Consider the following 19,365-nt stretch of genomic DNA (forward strand, 5'->3'; position numbering starts at 1 on the left):
ACTGGAAGCAAGGTTTGCTGTCCCTGCTACTCTCTCCAGGAGTTGCAGCGTGTATGTATGTACCTGGTGAACATTTGACCCACAGAGATTTCCTCATGTTCATCTCTGAATGTTCAGATTTTGGGTAAAGGAAGGACAAAACACAAAATGGGGCACATCTTCAGATACTGCTTTCTGTACTTTTGACAATTTATTTTTTCCATTCTTGCCCCCTAGTTTAGTATCTTAGTACCCAAGCTGCTATTTTTAGCATCTAGGTAAGGATTTATTTATTTTTTTTTAGTGTAAATTGACAGATTCCCACCCTCTTTTGATTAAGGTCTGTATTCACATCTGCCAGTAATTTTCAGTAACCGTACAACTGTAACAGTGTTGAACTATTTCTTAACCTAATTCAAGTTAAATTCCACCTTTAAAATGGATTGTCCAGCCCCCCAGTGTTTAAATAACTAAAGTGATAAATGGAATCATGATCATTATTAATACTTTAATTATAATTAGCCATCTTTTTTTTTCTCTTTAGATTTTCTTGAAAGCTGTTTTAATTCTATAGGTTGTATCTGTTAATAGCATGGAAAACAACATGGAAATTCTAACTACATTGTTCAGAGGTAGCTTACAGATACTCCTCAGCAAACAACTGAATTAGGAAAAGCTAATATAACGGTTCAAATAGATCAGGATTCCAAAGGCTCTTCATCCTTACCTTGTAAGGGGAGGAATTTTTGATGCATCCCCAGTTCTCAGTTGTCTACACAGATATGGATTTCTGATCAAAATGCATGAATTCTTTCTACTTTAAAGATGCATGTTACAGGAATTGGTCATAGCTCCTCCTTAGCCTAGCTATAAGATGTTTCAAATCTTACAGGCAGTTTCCAATAGTAGTTCACCCATTGGCTTTTTTCTGTTTTAGATTCAGTAATATGTGAATTGAGGACTTTAATCCATGAGTCTCATGATATGCATTATATTGCAGTTTCTGGGGTGCATGTCTTTTGTTTTTCCTCTCAAGTTAGCTTGTTCAGCTTAGTTCAGCTTATTGTTGCTTATGGATCTTTGTGTTGTTGTAGTTGTCAATAGCAATAAAATTGGAAAAGCTTTCACTCTATTAATGAATGATATAAGGAATGTTGGATTCTTTGCTTTTAAAAAAGGGAAGCTAGCAAAGCTGTGATGAGTGAGCTCTAGGAATTTATGAACCTTCATCAAGCTCAGTGGGAGCCACTGTAATGTTTCTTCTCTGTGGTGACCAGTGACAGAACCCGAGGGAATGGCATGAAGTCGTGTCAGGGGAGGTTTAGGTTGGGTATTACAAAGAGCTTCTTCACCCAGAGGGTAGTTGGGTGCTGCAACAGGCTCCCCAGGGAAGCAGCCACAGCACTAAGCCTGGCAGGGTTCAAGAAGCGTTTTAGCAATACCCTCAGGGACACGGTGTGACTCTTGGTCCTGTGCAGGGCCAGGAATCAGACTCAATGATCCTAATGAGTCCCTTCCAACTCAGCATATTCTGTAATTCTTTCTGAAGATCTTTGCACTTGATCTGAGAAAGAATTTTTTTTTTTTAAGTTGATGTGTAAATTAAGCATTATTCCTTTTCCAACTTGCCCTAATTTTGAAGAAATTGTGTTGATAATGTCTTAGCCTCAAGTCACTATGTGTATACATGAGCATCCAGGACAGTATGTCCCATATGTAGGGGCCTACAAGGAAGCTGGAGAGAGATGCTTCATCAAGAGCCATAGTGATAGAAAAAGGAGTAATACGTTCAAACTGAAAGTGGGGAAATTTAGGTTAGGTATAGGAAAAAATTCTTTGCTGTGAGAGTGGTGAGTCACTGCCACAGGTTGCCCAGGGAAGCTGTGGATGCCTCATCCCTGAAAGTGTTCAAGGCCAGGTTGGATGGGCCCCTGAGCATTGTAACAAGATGATTTTTAAGGTCCCTTCCAACCCAAGCCATCCAATGTGTATGCATTAGATACATGTCAAAGTTAGCTGGAGAGAGTACATAATACTGAAAAGGTCTGTTGGATGATAGAAATTAGAGACAGGTAGTTTTCCATCTGGATGTTTCCTTGCTCTTACTTGATCATCTTATATGTATAAGTTAATCAGTCAAGTCTCACTGAGCAGTAACTTTTCTGCTTTCCGCTTGGAATCTGTACTAGAATCCTCGAAAGCTTAATTTGAGTAACTTGTACTTTTACTATGCCCAGGTTATCTTTATATTTTTATCCTCTCCTGATAGTAAGGACTCAAAGTTTGACATAGTATTCATATAACGTATATGGCTTTTTAAGCCTCTGTAGACTTAGTACATTTCACAGCTTACTGAATAAAATCTGCATATACTCTGAATCATGCCAAAGTAAATGTCTCTAATTTATAATGTCAGCTTTGCTGTCTTCTGAACTCCCTTCTTTTTCTAGTTCTACCTGATTTTTTTTTTTGAGAACCCTAAAGCTAAATATGTACAGTTTTGCAAAAACTGCATATTAAAAAAAATGGTAACTAGTTGTTCCTTGGCATGGGGACTATGTACGTGTAATCTAAAAGTGGAGACATAAACAGTGTCATGGTTATTTTTGTTTAGTGGTTTTTTGTTTCTTTCTTTAACCTAGAGTATTTTTCCCCTTGGATTTAAATAAATGTTAGAAGCTGAATGGTAATTTCAGTTTTATTCTGGTGTCTCTGTCAATTAGGATTTTCCAGGTTAGAACTTTGCTGTGTTTTCTTATTTTTTTTTTCTAAATCAGTGTTCACAATATCACCTAATGGAAAAGACTCTACAATTGTCATTCTGCTAGTATTTATGTAGACAGGTATGACAAAACCCTTCAGCTGCACGTTGGATAGGTTTCCTTCTTTCTAATAAGTGTAGTTCTTTCCATAGTACAGCATGCAGTGGTTTCTGAAGACCATTTAAGTTAAGACATTAAGAATTTCTTAAATGTGTCACTAAAAATTGTAATTTCTTCTATTAAATTTCTTTATTTATTATGGAACTGCCTCAAAAAAAAAAAGATTATGTGACTTGATTTCTTTTATGAAAAAATTTTGGTTATTACTCTTTATTTTGTTTTGCTTATACCAACTTGGGGGGAAAAATATACAATGTGTTACAAAGGTAGATTCCTAAGATCACAACCTCAGGCTGAGGTTCTGTTTTTAAGAAACGTATTTTATAATGTGTTTCAAAATTATTTTTTTTTATTTTTTTTTAAAGTTACTATTTATTCCTAAGAAAGGAGTAACACATTGACATTCTAGTTTAATAGCTGTTTAATCTGTGTAAAGTATTACCTTATCTTCAAGTTGTCTTTGGAACTGGTCTTTTAGGAAGGGGGTTTGCTTTGCCTTTTTCCCCCATTAAAAAAAGCGGTGATACCTGCTTGAATGTTGTTTCATTTAAATTGAGTATTTTTTTTATTCAGTGTTTTTAATTACTTAAAGTTGCATTGAAATTCACAAGGTGAGTATTACTGCAGTGGAAATTTTATGCCGTTTTTAAGTCAGATTTCTGAAATACTTCTCTTTCAGGGTTACCAGGGAATGGTTGATGGAGGTGATAATATTGTAGAAGTTTCATGGGAAAGCGTTTCAAGTATCCTGCAAGTGGTAAGTGTTAAGGGGTGGGAGTGGGACACAAACCCTCTTTATTTAAACAAAAGAATCAAAATTTTAGACCCAGCCAGCCACTGTAATTATGTATTTGAACTCTGATGACTGAGTGACCAGCACGTACCACTTTCAGTAGAGCCTGATTTCTACAGTATGGATGTCTGATACTCTAAAGATCTCGGTGTGGTCTTGTATTTGGTGCACAGAAATAATCTTGAAAACCTTTGTCCTAGATTTTCAACATCACATGTCATTAGCCTCCTAAAGCCATATTGAGAAGTCTATATTTAATAAAAAAGGCATTATAGGGCCAAAACATGAAACAACTGTGTTTTGTAAGGCAAATATTTTCTTACGAAACCCTGTTGGCTTTCTGTGTAAGTGGATTTGGAATTACAGTAATGGATGTAATTACAGTGCAGTTCTGCAGAGCTCAGGTAATACCAGTGACTTTGTACATTTTTATTACAACGTTTCTGCAGTGTGGCCTTTTGGATCTCCTCAGCTTTTGCTCAGCATGGTAATGTTGTTACCTCTTCCAGAGCAGGTGCTATGTTTGGCGAAGAGGCCTTACTGCTTGCCAGGCTTTCTGAAAACTACCTCCAGGTGAAGCGTGGGTTTCTTTGGAGCTTTCTGTAAAGCTAATAAACATAAAAGAGTTAGCAGAGACTTTTTTTTTTTTTTAAACCGGTGCCCTGGAATACTGTGAGATATTTTGTCCACTGTGTTGGGTTTTTTCCTTTTTTTTTTTTTTTTTTTTCCCATGTCTATCTTGCAGAATCTGCAAATATCAAGTTGAAAGGGACCCATAAGGGTCATTGAGTCCTAAATCTGAAAAATGTGACCAATAGCATCTTCCAGGTGCATCTTATGGTTAAGAGAAAATTGAGTTACCCTGGCTGAACCACACAGGAGTATAGGCAGGAGCAGGATTTAGGCATATCCTGTACATGTATATAGGATAGATAGTATTAAAAATACATCTGAGCTTGATGGCTAGTAATTCAACAGACCAGCAGTGAAGCTTAGGATGTACCTTACAGAATGTGTTTAGTTGTTTTGACTGGAAGGGTTTATCAGCCCAACATATATTTCTGTTTAATCAGAACAAGTAGTACATCGTTTCAAATATGTAATTTCTTTTCCACTTAGACCTATGTTTTTTCTAAGTTTGAAAATACCTAGTTTAGATGTGTTTTTTAGTCTTGATTTCTTTTTAAGAACATCTTCATTTTGTATACGTCTAATTTTTTGTCTGGAGAAAGCTGAACTGCTTCTGTTCCATTTTTTTTCTCCCACTGGCAGCTGTGCAACATAGATGGCAAATTAGTGCCTAAGACTGGCTTGAAAGCTGAATCATATATTGATAGGGCAGATCATATCAGTACAATGTCTGCAGATTTGAGGCTCAAATTTAGATTGGCATGACTGATGTTAAAGTGAAGGAAATGTTTATGCAAAAGTGAGCTAACCATCTCCAGATTTGTTTGCAGGAAAGAAAAAGTTTTTGCAGTCTTAATTGATATTACTTTTTAGTGTAACAATAAATAAGGCAAAAATTAAACTTCTTGAGTGACTGAACAACTTAAACACAGAAGATGTGTAAACAGTGTGTTTTCAGCAAGATGCCCAGGAATTTTGTGAAGTGACAGGGCACTTCAGTCATTTTTGAAAATAATAACTAGCATTTCTGAAGGAAGTTCTTTAAATCATATTAATAAACACAGTAGATAATTATAAATCAGAAAATTTAGCATTAGTCTGATCTATAAGGTATTAAAGGCACTTCTTTCTGTAATTCAGTGGAATGACGATAAATGCTAATTTTGAATTTTAGGAATGTATTTTTTCTCTTACTGTAATATATTTCATGATATTGGGGGGAAAATGTCACACTAAGGCAAATTCATCTAAATACTTAACTACTTAGTATATTATTCTCACTAATGTCATTACATATAAGTAACAATTAGCCTATTTATTGTAATGCTACTGAAATTAATCCCAAATCATTTAACATTTTCCTTCTAGAGTAGCTGTTTATCAGTAATTTTTTAGTGTTTTTTTCATTTTTCCCCTGTGTATCTGTTCTCGAGAACATAAATTCCCACAGGTTTGTTAATTCTTTGTTCATCATCACTTTTTACTCAGAATTAAAGATGGATGTTATGCCACAACATTCATCGTTAATCCATCTTAAAAATATACGGTAATATACTGGACTATAAACTAAAACTGCTGTACTTCCTTTTCCTAGGGAGGTACAGTTATTGGCAGTGCACGCTGCAAGTCCTTCCGTACCCATGAGGGCCGCCTGCAGGCAGCCTACAACCTGGTGCAGAGGGGGATCACTAATCTCTGTGTGATCGGTGGGGACGGCAGCTTAACCGGCGCCAATCTGTTCCGGGAGGAGTGGAGTGGACTTCTGGAAGAACTGGCACAGAACGGTAAGTTTGCCTTTAAGACCCTTTAGGCTTCCAGTCTGACCTGCAGGGAAGTTATGCACCCTAAACTATAAATCCAGAAACTATGTCCAGAGAGTACTTCTAAAGTTCAAAAGTCAAATACATTCATTCTAGGAAACTGTATGATTCTTCATAAAATAAGTTTTTGATTTCTGTACATCCTCTCATGTATATCATAAAGGTTCGAAAAGGACAAATAAGTTACTGGGCAAGAGTCTGTGTACCTTTTTTCCTCTATTATGAATCATTTTCAGGATCTGAGCTTTGAACCTTCTGCTTGAAAAGCCGTATGCCCTCATATCCAAACTGAGGTGGTAATTCCCTTCCTGCAACAAGCTACACGTTTGGCTGTTATAAAATTATAATGTCACTATTTTTTTAAGATCAGAACATTATGTGGCTGTTGATGAAAGTACAGCCAGCCCAGTAGTTGTCTTTGACAGCATCTAAGAGAATGCATAGGGAAGAGTAAAAGAGTAAAATAATGCTGTGTTGATATTACATGTTATTCATAATATGTAAATACTCTGATAGGTTCCATCCATTTCAGCCTTCAGGACTTCCTGAACCAGATGCTATTAGCAGTCCTTAATGAATTTCTCTTCCATAAATGTATACGGTCTACTTGAAAGCATACAGAGTTTTGGCAAAAGCATTGTGTAGCAAGGAGTTCTACAGCTTCACTGAATAACGAAGATTGGGAAGAATCTTCTTCTGTTTATTTTGATCCTGCTGGCTTCTAGTATTGTTTGATGTCCTGTAATTTTTGTATTAGAGCAAACAGTGAACGATCAATCCTCCTTCCTCTCTGCATGCCACTTGAGATTTTACAGCTGTCTTATTTTCCCTTCATCATCTCTTTTTCTAGATGGAAGAGTCCTAGTTTGCTTATTTGTTCCCTGTATGTAAGTTCTATACCTTTGATCATCTTTGTTGCCCTTCTCTGAACCTTTTCCAGTTCTACCATGTTTTGAGGTGTGGAGGACCACAACTGCACCCAGTATTCAAGATGAGGGCAAACCATGGATCTGCACAGTAGTATAATGATCTTTGTTTTGTTCTCTATTCTCTTCCTAATATTTTCTAATATTTTGATTTTTTTTTGACTGCTATTGAGCATTGAAGCTGATTTATTAATGAAAACAGCATTATTATATTATGCTGGAAATAGCATTATTTTGTTTGAAATGTTAGGGTACATTTTTCATGTGTCTTAGTTTACATTTATCTGTAATGAATTCCATCTGATACTTTACTGCACATTGTGTCTTGCTAGTCTTCTTCATTCCTTCTCAGACACTCCATACTTTTAGAACCCAAATAATTCAGTTTGATCAGTAAACTTTGGCACCTTGCTGCTCATTCCCTTTTCTAGGTTATTGCTGAGTGTGTTGGACAGTGCAGATCCCTGTAGAACTCCATTGGTTACCTTGCTCAGATACAAGAACTTGCATTTACCATGGCCCTCTCTCTCTTATTTTTTCCCCTCTGTTTCACGTTATTTACTCGATGAGAATACTTCTCTCTTATACGGTGACTATTTAGTTTCCTCAAAATCCTTTGGCAAAAGACCTTGTCAATGGCTTTTTGGAAATCTGAGTACAATGTATAAACCATATAGCCCTTATTCATGTATTAAGTCACCTTTGGAACTCTAGAAAAGGTTTGTAATGCATGGTATACATTCATAAAATACATTTTGATGCTTCTTCACAATGCTGTGTTTATCTTCATGGACATTAGTTATATTTTTCATTATGGTTTCTACTGTTTTTCTCTAATATAGACATTAAACACACTGATACATAGTTTTTGAATCCTATATTAAAAATTTGGTATTATATTTACTACCATCCCATCCACAGATACTAAGGTAGTTTTAAGTGCTTAAGCAGCTAAGGTACTTCATCCTTGAGATCCTTTAGAACTCGTGGATGATGCAGCATTTTCACTGGTGTCTTGGGAGACACAGCTAAGACTTAGAAGCTTTTCTGTTCTGTTTGCTTATTAATAATGAAATCAAGAGCCTTTCAGTGTTGCAGAAGAGAAATCTTCAAAAGTTTGATGCTGGTTTTTAATTGTTTACATATGCCCATAATCACATCCACTTTGCATCCTTTTACTTCTTCATTGCATATTATACACTGAGACTACAATTTGAATAATACTGTGTAAAGTCAAAACCATCAATTGTAAGGTTAGTTACAAAACTTGATAATTTGCTAACGCTTTGAGATGGACTGAAAAGCTCTTATTTCCTTCCTTACTGTAAGGAGTTCTGTGCAGGATTGTTTTGTTTGGATGTTTGATTGGCTTTTGTTTGTAGTTTCGACTAACCTTGTTACCTAAAATATCTAAACATAATTTAATGTTTGGATATGTTTAATTTACAAAAGTAGAACACCCAAGCAATATGTCTAATGAATTTTTTTTAATAGTTTTACAGCTCTTTCTCTGGATACTTCTTTACAGGAAAGATTGATGCAGAGGCTGTTAAGAAATATGCTTACCTTAACATTGTGGGAATGGTTGGATCCATAGACAATGATTTCTGTGGCACTGATATGACCATAGGTACTGACTCAGCTTTGCACAGAATAATTGAAGTTGTTGATGCCATCATGACCACTGCTCAAAGGTAAATTGTGCATATTATAGAGATTGATAACAAATATACAGTTGTTCATGCTTCAAATCAAAGTTTGCTTTTGCTGTACATTAGTGGAGGATTTCAGTTAATTTTAAAGAGAGATTAGTAAGTGGGATTTGTGAGAATAAAAGTTCTTCTTGACTTCATCTTTCAAATGTCTTGGTTTTTCTCTGTCTTTGTTTTTTCATCAGTGCTATTGCGGCAGCACTTTAAGCATGTGATTGTAGAGACTACGTCAGCTTTAGTGTCACACTTTGGTTTTTAGTATGTTTTTAGTCTTTCATAGTCTATTAGAAAAGATCCAGGCACACTTTGAATAGTACAAAATAGCATGTTTGTATATAAGCTTTGTTTCAGTAAAATTAAAGCAATTAAATTAGTACTTTTTTTTAATACAGGTATATCATTGCAGTTCTTAACTATGGATCTTCATCATTTACATTTTCAGTAAATGTTCACATCTCCTAGCTGCCCATACATGTTTTTGAATAAAGTAGTAGTGAAAAGAAATAATGCATTGGAAGATACATAATTTTAAATACGTTGTTTAGTGTGACCTTCTGTTTTGCTAATGAATTCTGTGTTTGGTTAGCATGGTAAACACAGGCTGTTTCTTGATATCAGGTTCAGTTAATTTGCTTTCTTATTTTTACAGCCATCAGAGGACATTTGTTCTGGAGGTTATGGGAAGACACTGTGGGTATGTGTTGTCTTCAGCATTTTGTGTCTTGTACAGGTATAATTATGAAGGGTCGAGAAATATGAACCATAAATATCTAATCATTTGTTCTGTTTATTAGGTATCTAGCTCTGGTTAGTGCCTTAGCCTGTGGTGCAGATTGGGTATTTATTCCTGAATACCCACCAGAAGAAGGCTGGGAAGATACAATGTGTGTTAAGCTTTCAGAGGTAATCAATTAATATGTTCGAGATTCCCTGATGACTTTGCAGATGTTTATTTGAAAGTAGTGATTAAAAAATATGATCAGGACTTTCAGGAAGTCTTCGTTTTTTTGTGTCATGCAAAGTTCTCCATGATCTTGAACATAAGAACTGCATTCTGCAATTTTTTGGAGGAAATATATGACCTGCTCTGGGGATTACATAAAACTTCCTATGTAAGCACTGTGTGTACCTTTCCTCAGTAATTTGATGTAAAATATTTGAACTTCATCAGTAAAAAAACCTGTATGAAAATAAAATGTATGAGAACACTTCAAATATTAATGGTCAAATATAAGAAGTATTTCCTTGAATCCTAGAAGCTTAATGTAAAGCAATTGATTATAAAATTGTGCTGTAAATTTTTTTTTTTTTCTTTTAATTACATGGTTGTGCTTTTATTATAGAATCGTGCACGAAAGAAAAGGCTGAATATTATTATTGTAGCTGAAGGAGCTATTGATTGCCACAACAAACCTATAACATCAGAGAAGGTTAAGGATGTAAGTGTCAGCATCCCTATGATACACACTTCTGTTCTCTTCATAAGATGGGGCTTGCTGTTAACAATAACATTTCCATAAAGTAAATCTGTTCCTGTAAGGTAGCTCATAACACAGTCGTATTTTTATATTTGTTCTTTGTATTCTGAATCCAAGTCCACTTAAAGAGAGTCTTTTTTAGAGGCTATTAATTAGAAACTTTTCTCCTTGTAATATAACATAACAGTTCAAAAGCACCTGATTCATGGGTGCCTTAATTGATAGAGAATTGGAATTCAACTCAAATCAGTTTTGTAAATCCTATTTCGCTCTGTATGTCTTGTAAAAGTATAATACTGGACTGTCTCACAGTGAAGTTATACTATGTGCTTTGGACAAAGTCTTATCACTTCTAAATGGTTGCTTTGCTAAAAATCTCATTTGTGTCTAGAAAAATCTTTAGAGCTGAAGTTATTCTGCTCTTTTTATGAAGGGTCCCTTAAGAATTTGTAAAATAGTCATTGGCAGAAAGGAGCTGTGACACTTTGGGTTTACCTGGGGTTTATCTGTCCTGTGAATATGAAGTTTTGTTTTCCATAGCTGTCAGTTTGGGACAAATCTTTGACTTTATTCAGAATTGCCGTTTTATGAATTAAAATTTAGCACCAAGTGGTGTTAAATGTACATAGCAGCAGATTACTGTGCATTTATAGAAGAAACATTACTTTCTTGCTACAAATTTCAGCCAGTTAATACATTAAAAAACTACGAATACCAGGAATAGAAGATTGTGTAACTTGCAAAATTTTTTTCTGCTTTATGCTATTCTGTGCTTATTCCTAACCTTACATGCTCACTAAAGATATATTAATAAAGCATATCTTTTGCTGACTTTAGCTTTGATATGTAACAGAGAAAATGGAACAAAAGTGACTGAAAGAAATAGTTTTATTATCATACTTTTTACTGTCAGATAAGGTTAAAAGTCATCCTCACTGAACTTTTACTCAGAATCTTTTGGGACATGTAATCTTGCACATAAATTCACATGAAGTGAATAGAACACTGTAATTGAACTTACTTCAAGTATTAGAATATTTAGACCTTTTGTAACTGTGCAGAATGAAGCCATTGTAACTAGTTAAACTATTGCATCTAAACCACTGTTTTGCCATTATAAAATGTTCCTTTAAATTAGGAACCTGGAGTTTAGGTTAGGAATAAACTAAAGAAATTCCTGTAATATTTTCACTATTGTTGACATACTAATGTATAGTATATGTATAATTTTATTATTGCAATGGCACATTGTGTATAAAATAATGATGGTGATAAACCCACTGTATTTGAAATTCTTTGCAGCTCGTGGTTCAGCGGCTTGGTTTTGACACCCGAGTAACTATCTTGGGTCATGTGCAAAGAGGCGGAACCCCTTCAGCTTTTGACAGAATTCTGGTGAGTGTTCCTAAAGTGAATACTCATGGCACCACATAGTACAATGACATTTTGATTATTTACTTGGGATGTGGTGGTTCTTTACCTGATAAACTTCACACCTCCAATTATTATCTCACAGTAACTGTCTGAATAGCTCAAATTTACAGTTCTGAATCACTTTGTGTAGAGGAATCTATATTAGGATTAAAATGCAAAGCTGTAAGAACAATCATCCGTACTAAATGATACTGAACAGCGCACAACATTCTCATCTTGCCAAGGAGTAACTGGTTTCAGCTTGATTCAATGAGAAATCAGGACCATTTCTGTGACTGGAAGCCTTGTGCTTTTTGCTTGCTTGAACACTCAAACATTATCTGTTTCCAGGCAAGTCGTATGGGTGTGGAAGCTGTGCTTGCCCTCCTAGAAGCTACTCCAGCTACCCCTGCCTGTGTCGTGTCCCTGTCTGGAAACCAGGCTGTCCGTCTGCCTCTGATGGAGTGTGTGCAGATGGTGAGTTTATGGTGGCAAAAAGCCAATTTATAGTTGTTCATTTACTACAGCAGACTCCTGTGTACAATAATTGTCTGTTTCGTTAGGACACTAATGGGAATGTGTGCAGCACTTTTCTGCATTTGGGAATAAGTAATGAAGGTCATGTATGTTCTCTGTGTGTTATTACTTATTTCCAAACTACTAAGGAACAAAAAATAAATTTCGTTTCAGATCTTCTCATTATATTGGTATAACAAATTCTTCAGATGCTTGCATCCATTTACACATCATACCCAAGTCAAGTTTCTGCACTAAAACTGCTCAGCTTAAACTGAAAAAAAGAAAATGCAAAATAGATACATTGATTTTTTTTTTTTTTTTTTTCCCCAGGAAGGCTTTAGGTGTTTGTTTCTACTTTCTTCTTTTCCTGTACACTGTAATTTTTGCTGCAATAGAAAGTAGCTCATAAATTGGGGAAATATCAGTATTTTTTCACTATGGAAATATATTAATATATGGGAATATATTAAATAATCAACTTCTTGTGTTTTTTAAACATACTGATTAATCAACTTGTTTTTCCAAGACTCAAGAAGTCCAGAAAGCCATGGATGAGGGAAGATTTCTTGAGGCTGTGAGGCTTCGTGGAAAGTATGGCAAATGGCTTATATCAATTTATTTTCTTTAGAAAAGCTAAACTGCTTTGCTGTTCTGCTGGAATGTGCCATTTTATTTTAAATATTTTACTATCCATATGATTTTATGTGTTTGAGAATAAGAGAGGAGACAGAAGAAGAGTTGCCTAAATAGAATAATTGAAATTTTTGTTTACATATAAACGTGCAAAACAAAGAAAACTGTAGTTCACTGCTGTATCAGACTAGTGACTGATAGTAGGCTGACTAGTCACAAAGTAAAGAGCTTCTGTGCTGTATGAGCTGACTGGTAGCAACCACACGTTTGTTTATTCGAGGTTTTGAGGCCAATCCTATGAGCTTGTTTGTAAGTGGCTGGTAGTTTTCCATCAGTGATGTTGGAGGGAGGCGTTCTTCACTCCTGTCGGGAGAGCGCTTTCTGTTTCAAGTAATTTGATAGCAAAATGCTTTATCCCCAATCCAGAAAACTAATTTGCTAGCTATGTAGTTATTTTATATTTTATCGCTGTTATCTTACAGGATTATTTTTCTGTGTTCTCTCATTTTCACTTTTTACTGTGTTTTGCATTTTTAATAACAGTGGTATTAATATTTCACAAAGTGTTTCTTTAAAAGAACTATGAGTTGAAAATTTTACTATTTCATTTGCTTATCTTACTTACTAATTTATTTAGGAGCTTTGAAAACAACCTAAACACTTACAAATTACTGGCGCACAAAATACCAGATGCCGAGCTTCCAAAGGTAAGGGGGGTTTTTTGAGTGTGCAATGCATGTCTGCTTTTGGGGTATCCTAACAAATAGTGGTTTTTTTCTGCTCTGCCCCTCATCCTACCTTAATACTCCCTTTAGTTTATAAAATTAGTTAAATATTATAGAATAAAGTTGTGTGTTGCAAGCATCTTTCTCTAATAATAAGTATCATTTTTTCAAAGTGAAATACCACTGTAAGTAGAAAATTTCTGTGTAGACAGTTTCTTTCTGTCTTGTATGTTGGGGCCCAGTTGTTACAGTGTCTGGTCCTGATAGTTACTGTTTTGCCCTCTGTTCGTCACCATGGAGAGAAGGAAGGGAGATGTAATCATGATTAAGACTCTAAAAATCCTGAGATAAAGGAAGATTCAATATTAAAAGAATTCTAACCTAACCCTTCCTTTTGAAGAGCAAAATCACTTGAGCAAGGGCAAGTCCAGGAATTCATGGGATAGAATATTGAAGACAGATGAATCACCTTTATCTGATCTAATAAGTCACTGTGCATAATACAGTAGTGGACATTTAGTTCTTTTCTTTTTAGCTCCTAAGTTTTGTGTAAGAATAACTTTCAATTTATTAGGAAGCAGACACTAAATTTTGTGTGCAAACAAATTTTAGATGGGATTTTTTTTTTCATTAAACGTTTATTGAATAATTCTGGGTTTGATCATTGTTGGTGACTGTGTTACCTCACTGGTTAATTCCTCTTTTAGTTGTGTTTTGTGACCATTTGTTACTTTACTTTTGTAATTATGTTGCTGTTACATTTTTTAGATTTTTTTCCCAATTAAATAATTGAGTAATGATTATTAATATCTTCTCAATATTATTAAGGATAAAAATGGCATTGAAAATATAATAATGACCTAAGACTGACCTTCAAAAGATCAAGGAATTGAGGATTTTTTTGGTGGATATTTAACATTTTCTTTGCCAGATCAGGTGTTTGAATGGTGATTTTTTTTTGATTTACCAATGCAAATTCAGGACTATTAGCTTTCGGGGTTTTTATTTTGTTTTAAAATACTTTGGCCATACCTTCTTGTGATGAATGGCATTAGGAGGAAACGTAGGCTCATGGAATTATTAACTACTTGGATCTGACCACACTAAGCAAATTTGTGCTTCAGTAAAAGAGGTTGAATGAGAATTAAAAAGCAGATGAAATGTGCATGTCACAGGAATTGAGGAAAAAGCTGAACTGATGTGATCAGTAGAGCCAGCTGAATGCTCTGCTCCAGCAGTGCTTCTGCACGAGTTTGGCTGCTTCTGTTTCCTTTGCGTTTTTCGATTTTTCTTTGATTGTACCAGAACAAAAAAAGAAACCATGTATATTTTGTTTTGGGTCTCTTTTTCTGTGGGTTTGTTTGGGGGTGACAAGGGAGTGGTGTTAGTTTTTTATTTGCTTGTTTTGGTTTTTATCAGGAGAAATTCCCTGATCATTACTTGACACCTATTCTGTTATTTTTGTTTTGTATTCCCATCTTCCAGGATAGAGCTAATTAACTTCTAGCTCTGCCAAAGCACCAAATTGATACGGTTTTGTCATATCAATAGTTGTAAATGATTTAGGCCCGTCCTTCTGATCTAAACCATGATGGATTTTAATATATTATGTGCAGGTTGTCAAGTTTTCTTGCATTTTGCTTACATGGTTTGTTGTCATTTAAATTCTCTTTGCTAAATTTATGCAGAGTGGTTAAACTTTCCCAAAGTTCAGGCATGTAGAGTTTTAATTCATTACTTTTATTTTGCTCTTGGTATTAATTTCAAAGGTGTAAAGATTAAACAAAACTAATAAGTAGCAGTCCTTCATTATTTGGTTATGGATTATATCTGTTGTAAATCAACACTTCCTGATGTCAGTGAAACTGTATTGATTTATACTGCTGACAGTTTCTTAATCAAAGAGAGTGGCCTGTGATTTATCTGAAAATGAGAATTCCATTTCAAGGAATGTATGATATACAGAAGATCTACATTTCTTGCTTTGCAGTTAAAATTTAATCCACAGATGCTGATTAGCATTTGACACCCAGTTGCACTCTGGCTTTATGTACCAAAATATTTATTATTTCATGTTACATTTTAAATAGAACTTTCTCTCTTACGCTGCTTTTGGTTTAAATTGCAACTGTATTTTTTTGATTTTTCAGACTTTTCAGTTCAAGTAGTTGCTTACCTGGGATACTCATTAAACTTGGGGGGACACTATATAAGCAGTTATTTTGAGTCATTATAAAATACTTTACAGATTGCCATCATCTCAGAATGTATGGTACTGTGAAAGATGCTGAGTGCTCCTGTTTCCTACTAAATTGTCAGCTGCTTGAAAAACCTGGCTAATAGCTTAATTTGAAAAGTTGTCTGTTCTACTCTGCATGTTACTGATGATTCACATAAATGGTATGGTGCTAGAATCAGCTCCTACTCTTTTCTTTTTTTTTTTTTGGTGTTCAGGGCTTTTTCCTAAAAAAAATATTACTGCTTTAATAACTTGAAGCTGGTTGAATAACACTGGCCATGCTGGATGGAACTCTGAGTGACTTGGTGTAGTGAAAGGTGCCCATGGCAGGGTGGTTGGGACTGGATGATCTTTATGGTCCTTCCAACCCGAACCATTCCATGATCCTGTTTCTTGAACATAGCTGAGCTAGAATATAAAAACCTGCATAACTTGCAAACAAAATGAAAACACGATAAAGCCTTACTTAAGAACAAATATTCTTTTCTTTTAGAACTGTTTGTCTCTGATATTCTACAAGTGGGGAAATACATGTCTATATCTTCTAGTTAACTTTAATCTTCAATGGGTTTAGGGGCTTTGAAATTTCCTTTTCTGCATTCCAGTATTTGGCAACTGTGTATGATGTACAAATTAACCATGATGTAGAAATTAAAAGTGCTTATTAAGTATTATTTTTATCTTTCAGACTAATTTTAATGTGGCAGTTTTAAATGTTGGTGCCCCTGCAGCTGGAATGAATGCCGCAGTGAGGGCTGCAGTGAGAGTTGGCATAACTGAAGGCCACAAAATGTTTGCTGTCATTGATGGATTTGAAGGTTTTGCTAAAGGAAAGGTCAGTATCACGTGTGCATTAGCTAGTTATGTGTACCACATCCCACATCATCACCTTTGTTTGTTCTTAGGAGGCATGTTCTGTCATAAGTGCTGTGAGAACTGCTTCTGTAAGGTTCTTTAATTTCATAAAGATATATAAGACCCAAATTGTAACTATATTTCTCAACTATTCGAGTCTATAGAGTCATTTATGCTGAATATTACTAATCACATGCTGCAGAGGTACAAAATTAGTTCAGATGAATCCTGTGTTCAAATTTTGGTCAATGTCGAGCATATTGTAGGATTTCCACAGAATAATTTCTGATTCTGAACAGTGAGTTGTTGCATCTGTGTTCCTTTACTATAAGAAACTTTGCAATGGAGCTTGTTGAGGGAGGAGGCTTCCCCCCCTGCCCCCAGATGAGTTAGATTCTTCTATTCTTCTTTTAAATGTTAAGCATCAGTTGGTATACTGAAGAGAAACTGAGTACAAGGCTAATGATGTCTATGCCTAGCTGGAGCCACAGATCCCAAAACTAACTTCAAACACCTAGTTTTAGGGTTTTGTGTTTCACATTCAATAGGAGAGGATGTGAAAATAGGATCAAGATATCAAACAAGGAGGCAGAGTTCACCATAGCCTGAAGGAAGAAAGAACAAATTGAATGGAAAGGGATTCAAGAGAAATTAAGTTAACCTCTTGATGCTGTTTTCTTTCTTTGCTGCTCAGTTTTAGTGATGTCTGTGCCAAAAAACTTGTTCCAGCAATCTTACAAGAAGTAGTACCTGGTGTTGGCTGCAGATCAAGAGAAGTAACTGGATAATTACTTAACAGAATCTCCTTTGTTATTTCTATTCAAAGATAAAGGAAATCAGCTGGGGAGATGTTGGAGGCTGGACTGGTCAAGGAGGATCAATTCTTGGTACAAAACGGTAACAAAAATATTTTTCCAATTGATATGATGAACTCTAGTGTTTTGGGGAATTTTAGAATCGTTGTGTTCCAGCTTGGGTATCTTTATGGTACTGAACCAACTCTGAAGAGAGAATGAAAATGGGAGTTGGAACCTCAACTTAAAACTTTCCTGGGGTCCTTACACTTTAAAGGATTGCAAACCTAGAGTTTCTTTACAGCTGACATGATTCCTTAGTGGTTGTCTAGAAGAGTTATTTGTATGAATAAATATTTAAAATAAAAAAATATTCTGTTGCCTGCTCAGTTTATGATTTCAGCTTAATAATTAGTTCTTATTGCTGCAGAGTCTGTAAATTTTTATTTTTCTTTTGGTTTGATGATTTTTAGTACTCTTCCGGCAAAATATTTGGAGAAGATTGCTGAGCAGATGCGCACGAACAACATTAATGCCCTTATGGTTATTGGTGGATTTGAGGTACACTGAAATATCTTATTATGTCTAAGTAGAGTAGAACTCCTGCCAAAGTGAATAGACTGTTTCAGTTTTTACCCAGTCCTCATGTAAAATGCATTTGGTTACAACTGTAATTGATATACAACGTAAATAGTGTTTAGGATCAGAAGTATTGTGAATCAGTGATTCTTTGGAAAGCTGACAGTCAAAACAGTGACTAGAACTGCTAAATGCATAAATAAGGTGAGCTTGCATTATATTATTTGTGCTTTAAAATACAATAAACCAGTGACTTCTATAGTGCAAGTTCCAGTCTGTATTGTATCAATACGTGGAACATAACTTGCAGAAGTTCTTGACTTTTAGTAGTAATTGCACTATGGTTCCTTATTTAGCCACTCTTCTCACATAGTGCATTTCAAAATCTGTAATTGATCTAGAGAAGTATGTTCTCTTTTTTTTTTCTGTATTTTGTGTTTGCTTTGTTTTACAAACATAGTGAATTTTTGAAATCTTGATTCAGGAAAGTATTTTGCCAACTCTTAGCAGAGAAGAACATGCTCATTGCTTCTAGATAAGGAATGAATCACCATTTTTGTCCAAGCTGTTAGCCATGACCCTCACTCAGGAATATTAAAATTTTTAAATGAGGAGGAACAGTAACTGTGTAAATGAGGCGTAAGAGTAACTGAAGCTTGGGGAAATAGTTTGTGTTGTAAACTAGTTACATGTAAACTTTGTTACATGTAAGTTATATATTCTCTTGAAGATTAATATTTATTGTTTGTTTTCAAATGTATACCCATTTTTAATGCTCTCTTTTTTGTGTCTGTGTTAGATTTTAGTAGTTCCTTAGTGCTTTGACTTGCTGAAGTGTGCTGTGGTAGAAATGGCTCCCTGTGTGGCCCTTCCCATTTTGTCACTCCAACTCTGCCCTTTATTCACCCTAATTTTTCACCCAATGCCTGTACCCAACAGGCTTACCTCGGACTTCTGGAATTGTCAGCTGCCCGGGAGAAATATGATGAATTCTGTGTTCCAATGATTATGGTTCCTGCAACTGTATCCAACAATGTACCGGGTTCAGATTTCAGCATTGGTGCAGATACTGCTCTGAACACTATAACTGATGTAAGTCTGCTCTGGCGTGTGCACTACTAACAAAGCAGTTCTGTTTAAAACTGATTAAATTGGCTAGAACTGGATATTTTTGTAGACCAGAACTTTGGAAATGTAATCTGGAAAATTACAGTTAGTTGATACAGCCACATTCATGACACCTGTTTAAAAAAGAGGAAGTCCGGGATCCCAAATACTTCCGTTAGATTTCCCTGAAACTACAATGACCTGTAAATTTTTGAACTACAAAATAAGATAACATCTGCCTGTTGTGTACTAAAGCTGAGACTTGATGATTTGGTGCACTG

General features: G+C 35.2%; 1 protein-coding gene across 3 annotated transcripts in view; it reads left to right on the forward strand.

Annotated features, from left to right (window-relative positions):
• Window positions 1-19,365, forward strand: part of LOC113985975 (phosphofructokinase, platelet) — a 44,790-nt gene that overhangs the window by 11,879 nt on the left and 13,546 nt on the right. For 2 of the 3 annotated variants that reach the window (XM_039384597.1, XM_027717254.2), the window contains exons 3-16: window positions 3,541-3,618; window positions 5,879-6,068; window positions 8,559-8,724; window positions 9,392-9,436; window positions 9,537-9,645; window positions 10,086-10,181; window positions 11,523-11,615; window positions 11,985-12,110; window positions 12,679-12,743; window positions 13,423-13,492; window positions 16,438-16,584; window positions 17,431-17,501; window positions 17,872-17,959; window positions 18,917-19,069. In XM_039384597.1, coding sequence (XP_039240531.1) covers window positions 3,541-3,618; window positions 5,879-6,068; window positions 8,559-8,724; window positions 9,392-9,436; window positions 9,537-9,645; window positions 10,086-10,181; window positions 11,523-11,615; window positions 11,985-12,110; window positions 12,679-12,743; window positions 13,423-13,492; window positions 16,438-16,584; window positions 17,431-17,501; window positions 17,872-17,959; window positions 18,917-19,069 — 1,497 coding nt within the window. The remainder of the gene's footprint in view (window positions 1-3,540; window positions 3,619-5,878; window positions 6,069-8,558; window positions 8,725-9,391; window positions 9,437-9,536; window positions 9,646-10,085; window positions 10,182-11,522; window positions 11,616-11,984; window positions 12,111-12,678; window positions 12,744-13,422; window positions 13,493-16,437; window positions 16,585-17,430; window positions 17,502-17,871; window positions 17,960-18,916; window positions 19,070-19,365) is intronic. The other variant, XM_027717255.2, reaches the window with a different exon arrangement.

This window comes from Pipra filicauda, unplaced genomic scaffold, assembly GCF_003945595.2.
Source record: "Pipra filicauda isolate LSUMZ 115617 unplaced genomic scaffold, ASM394559v2 scaffold361_size729390_pilon, whole genome shotgun sequence".
In the NCBI taxonomy this organism is placed as follows: Eukaryota; Metazoa; Chordata; class Aves; order Passeriformes; family Pipridae; genus Pipra; species Pipra filicauda.